Raw genomic sequence first — 4,713 nt, 5'->3', positions numbered from 1 at the left:
ATAAACTCTCCAGGCCTCAATCAGAACACCTTATGGAATTTGTGCCAAGGCTGAATACAGATGTTTTTATTTACCCTGTTTTAAAGATAAGGAAACAGAGCGGAGGTACATGTGTTGTATAAGGGCCACACAGCTTGGTATGGTGCCAGTTAAATAGGATATCTTTACAAGCAGGCCTGGCAGGGCCCAGCATGCAGTGGGCATCCAGTATATAGTTAGCATTGTCATTATTTCCTTTTTTAAAAAAAAGTTTACCTGAGTCTCTGTGGAGGTGGGATGAATGCCACAAGCGTGAATATAGAGATCAGAGGACAACTTTGTGGAGGGGGCTTCCTCCTTCCACCTTTATGCGGGTTCCAGGTTGAACCCGGCCAACCAGGCTTCTAGGCAAGAACCTGTCGAACCATCTCTTCGGCCCTGTCACTAGTCTCTTAACAGAACTGAATGACCACACAGGTGTCCAGATGCCCTCTGGGCCCGGAGGCTATCCAAGCCTGCGGGCCACATCACATGAGCAGGTCCTATCTTTAGCCAGGAAGGTATTTATAACCCCCAGGGAAACTGTTCTTTCCTCCCCGCCCCGGGGTAGCCCCAGAGTCAGTGGACTCAGGCAAATCCAGGCCCTCCAGCGGCGGCAGCCTCCACCCCCTCTAGCTCATCATGCCCCCAGGCCCCGAGGTCCCCGTGCAGGTGTGGGTGGACGGCCAACTCTTCCAGGCGGAGCAGTCGCTGCTGGTGGAGCACTGCGGCTTCTTCCGCGGGCTTTTCCGCTCCGGCATGCGGGAGGCGCGCGCCGCGGAGGTGCGCCTGGGCGCGCTGAGCGCTGCGGGCTTCCGCACGGCGCTGCGGGTGCTGCGCGGAGAGCGGCCGGCGCTGGCGGCGGACGACGAGCTGCTGCAGGCCGTGGAGTGCGCCGCGTTCCTGCAGGCGCCCGCGCTCGCACGCTTCCTGGAGCACAGCGTCACGTCGGACAACTGCTCGCTGCTGTGCGACGCGGCCGCCGCCTTCGGCCTGCACGACGTGCTCCACAGCGCTGCGCTCTTCATCCGCGACGGGTCGCACGAGCTGGTGGCACAGCTGGAGCTGCCCGAGGCCCGAGCCTACGTGGCGGCGCTGCGCCCCAGCACCTACGTGGCGGTGAGCACGCACACGCCCACACCCGGCTTCCTAGAGGACGCGTCGCGCACCATGTGCTTCCTGGACGAGGAGGACGACGCGTGGCGCACGCTGGCCGCGCTGCCCCTGGAGGCCAGCACGCTTCTGGCCGGTGTGGCCACCCTGGGCAACAAGCTGTACATCGTGGGTGGCGTGTGTGGCGCCAGCAAGGAGGTAGTGGAGTTGGGCTTCTGTTACGACCCGGAAGGTGGCACCTGGTGCGAGTTCCCCAGCCCGCACCAACCGCGCTATGATATGGCGCTGGCAGGCTTCGAAGGCCGCCTCTATGCCATTGGTGGCGAATTCCAGAGGACACCCATGAGCTCCGTGGAGTGCTATGACCCGGCCACAGGTTGCTGGAGCTTCGTGGCGGACTTGCCACAGCCAGCTACAGGGGTGCCCTGCGCCCAGGCGCGTGGCCGCCTCTTCGTGTGCCTGTGGAGGCCGGCAGATGTCACTGCCGTGGTGGAGTACGTGGTGCAGATGGACAAGTGGCTGCCGGTGGCTGAGCTGTGTCGTTCGCAGAGTTACGGTCACTTTATGGTGGCCCATCGCGACAGTCTCTATGTAGTACGGAATGGACCTTCGGATGATTTCCTGCACTGTGCCATCGATTGCCTCAACCTGGTCACAGGACAGTGGACCTCGCTACCTGGCCAATTTGTCAACAGCAAGGGAGCACTCTTCACGTCTGTAGTGCGTGGGGACACCGTTTATACCGTCAACCGCGTATCCACGTTAGTCTATGCCATTGAAGATGGCACCTGGAGGCTGCTCAGGGAAAAGGCTGGGTTTCCTCGGCCTGGCTCTTTACAGACCTTTCTTCTGCGGCTGCCTCCTGGCACTACTGGACCTGTGGCCACCGCGCTGCCAGAGTTGTGAGCTTGGAATGACTTCAGAAGACACACGAATCTCCTTGAGCCTTGGCTGCGTCCTCGTGAACCTTGGCTGTGTGGGCCTGGATCGGGGAGCTCTTGCGAGCTCCTTTTTCCGTATTGAGGCACTCAGGTTTGCTTTCTGGTGGTGCGGGTGTCCACAAAGCCCTGAACAATGCAGGCGCCTGGGTCCTCAAATCACTTGGGCTCTGTTGAGAGCTGGTGGGTCACAATCTCAGGGAAAAGGGTGGGGTTACAATTTGGACAATCCAGACTTGTAGTCGGATACAAGCTATAGCTAGAAGTGGGTTAATTAGCAGGCACAAGGCACCAATACAACGTTGGGCTGTGGTTGTCAGCTGGGGCACAGAAAGCTTGGAGACGATGCCAGCTTTCTTAATACAAAGGTCAGGATGATAAAACAGGTCTACACGTAATTGCGTCCACCCACAAACTGACAGCAGCGTGCTGATTTTAAAAAGCAAAACAACACACGGTGCAATAAGAAGAGTACTGGAGCAGTCAGCCTGAAAGAGCGGCTTTGGATCAGAGTCTGAGCGTTCCAAGAAGAGAGAGGGGAAAGACTGGACCCGACAGGGTCCTGGTAAGCTCCAGCATTTCAAGCAAAACAGAAGGTGGAGGCATTTCAGCAGTGAGGCTGGACTTAATTGTAGCAAATGAAATTCAGCTGAGCCTGAAGCAAGAAGGTGGGAGGAAACAAGGTTTCCCTACGGTAGCTTTAAGGACGGGAATGGAAAGGGAGACCCGGGTGTAACTCCTTGACCTATCTTTTTTGTTATCACTATAACAGTAGACTGTTCATCTCCTGACTTCAGGTTACGTAAGGTGTGTGGAGGATAGCCTTGCCGATCTCAGGGCATTTCTTCCTAGATGTGCCACAGGCTTTGTCTCTCTTGTCATCTCTGCTGTGCCTGTTTCCTGAGCCTTTAGTGCTTTCCCTTTGCCTGTTTGTCATCTCCATACTCACCTCCTCTCTGCAGGATTGGCTGAGCCAGCTCCTGTTTTCCTGACCTGGCTGCCAGCATCCCTCATTGATGTCTGTGACATTCTGTGTTGGACATGCAGCCGTACCTGTTTGCAGATAGTAGGCGTACAGGTCCAATACTTTTGGACCAGGTACCTCCTTGCCTGCGGAATGAAATGATGTCTTACAAGAACTAGTTAGGGGTCTTCTACTGACTCGTGCTGTTAAACAGCTCTTATCTTAAAACCCAACTTCTATTACAGATGCCTGCTTCAGCCCTGCAGCCTGGCCGTGTCTCGGGCAGATGGCTCTTAGTGGTCTGGTATAGTCTGCATCCTTCAGGACTCAAGGCTCATAGAAAACCTGGGCTTCAGAAGTAGAGAACACAACACTGGCGTGATACTTCCTGGGCATGGAGCCTGGTGCTGGGCCATCGCTTGCTACCTCTTCCCTGATGTGTATCCCAAACTTGAAATAAGTTGCCTTTGGGAGCGTGGAATCTTTTAGCCTTTGTAATAGTCTAGTCTGATGAATTACAACGATGAACTCTGACATTCGTATCCTGTGAATTCTAGGCAAACCGTGTTTACATTCGTTTCTTCGGCCACGCCCCGAGCGATGGTAAGGACCCACTGTCCTCCTTTGGCTCCAGTTCCAGGAGATGGAGCGTTTTCTCTAGCAGCCAGAACACTGCCTCTTTGATCACACCTCATGACCAATACTGAACACTTGTCATTTGTAACAGTAAGGGCTGTCAGCGCATGGGCTCCTTCTCGACACTATGAATGCTAGGTTTGGCTCTGCTGGACTGGCTCTCTGCACTTTGACCTGTTGCTCACTGAGAGCGGCACCTTCTTCTAGAAGTGTCTTTATGTACAGCCATGAGCATCTGATGTTCATACGGTTTTCTCAAAGTTGACTTATTTAAGTGTTTGAGAATTTTAAGCGAGAGCCAGGTGTGGTGATGCACACCTTTAATCCCAGCACTCAGGACGCAGGGGAAGGTGGATCTCTACATAGCAAGTTCCCGGACAGCCATGGCTACATACACACTGTCTCAAAAATAAAAATAAAAAAACTTAAGCAACACTAAAGAGATATCCCAGTTGGTAAAGTGCTTGCTTTGCAAATGGCAGGCCCTAAATTTAGTCTCAAGCACCTATGTTTAAAAAAAATTCTAGCAACAAAGAAAGGTAATGAGGGGGACTGTAGTAAAAATGTTTGCCTTTGAAGCACAGGGACTTGAGTTTAACCCCCAGCATCTACCTTAAAAATCTGTGTGTGGAACCATAGGCTTGAAATCCCAGCACTGACAAGGCAGAGATGTTGATGTTGAAGTCCCTGGAGCTCCCTGGCCAGCCAGCCTTGCCTAGCTAGAGAGTTCCAGGCCAAGGAGAGACCCCTTATCAGGAAGAAAAATAAAAAGTATACAGATGCTATTTAAGAAAGAACAACTGTCTTCTGGCCTACGGACAAGTGCCTGTGCACACTCAAATGTGTGTAAGCACACTTAAACCCACATACACACAAACACTTTCCTGCACACATATGTGCACACAGGTACACTGTGGTGGTCTGAATCAGAGTGGCCCTTACAGGCTCATATATTTGAATGTTTAGTCATCCGGGAGTGCCCATGTTGAAGTGGACATAGCCCTCGGAGTGGGTGTTGGAGGAAGTATGTTGCTTGGGGTTGGC

General features: G+C 53.5%; 1 protein-coding gene across 1 annotated transcript; it reads left to right on the top strand.

Annotated features, from left to right (window-relative positions):
- The first annotated feature begins 650 nt into the window (after positions 1 to 650).
- Kbtbd13 (kelch repeat and BTB domain containing 13) lies at positions 651 to 3,567 on the top strand. Its single transcript, XM_076925806.1, has 2 exons — positions 651 to 2,163; positions 3,279 to 3,567. Exon 1 carries the CDS (start codon positions 661 to 663, stop codon positions 2,035 to 2,037), a length of 1,377 nt encoding a protein of 458 aa, XP_076781921.1. The 5' UTR covers positions 651 to 660; the 3' UTR covers positions 2,038 to 2,163; positions 3,279 to 3,567.
- The last annotated feature ends 1,146 nt before the right edge of the window (positions 3,568 to 4,713 follow it).

Source organism: Arvicanthis niloticus, chromosome 26, assembly GCF_011762505.2.
Source record: "Arvicanthis niloticus isolate mArvNil1 chromosome 26, mArvNil1.pat.X, whole genome shotgun sequence".
NCBI lineage: Eukaryota > Metazoa > Chordata > Mammalia > Rodentia > Muridae > Arvicanthis > Arvicanthis niloticus.
Note: the sequence above shows the minus strand (reverse complement) of the source record. Positions and strands in the feature narration are given on the sequence as shown.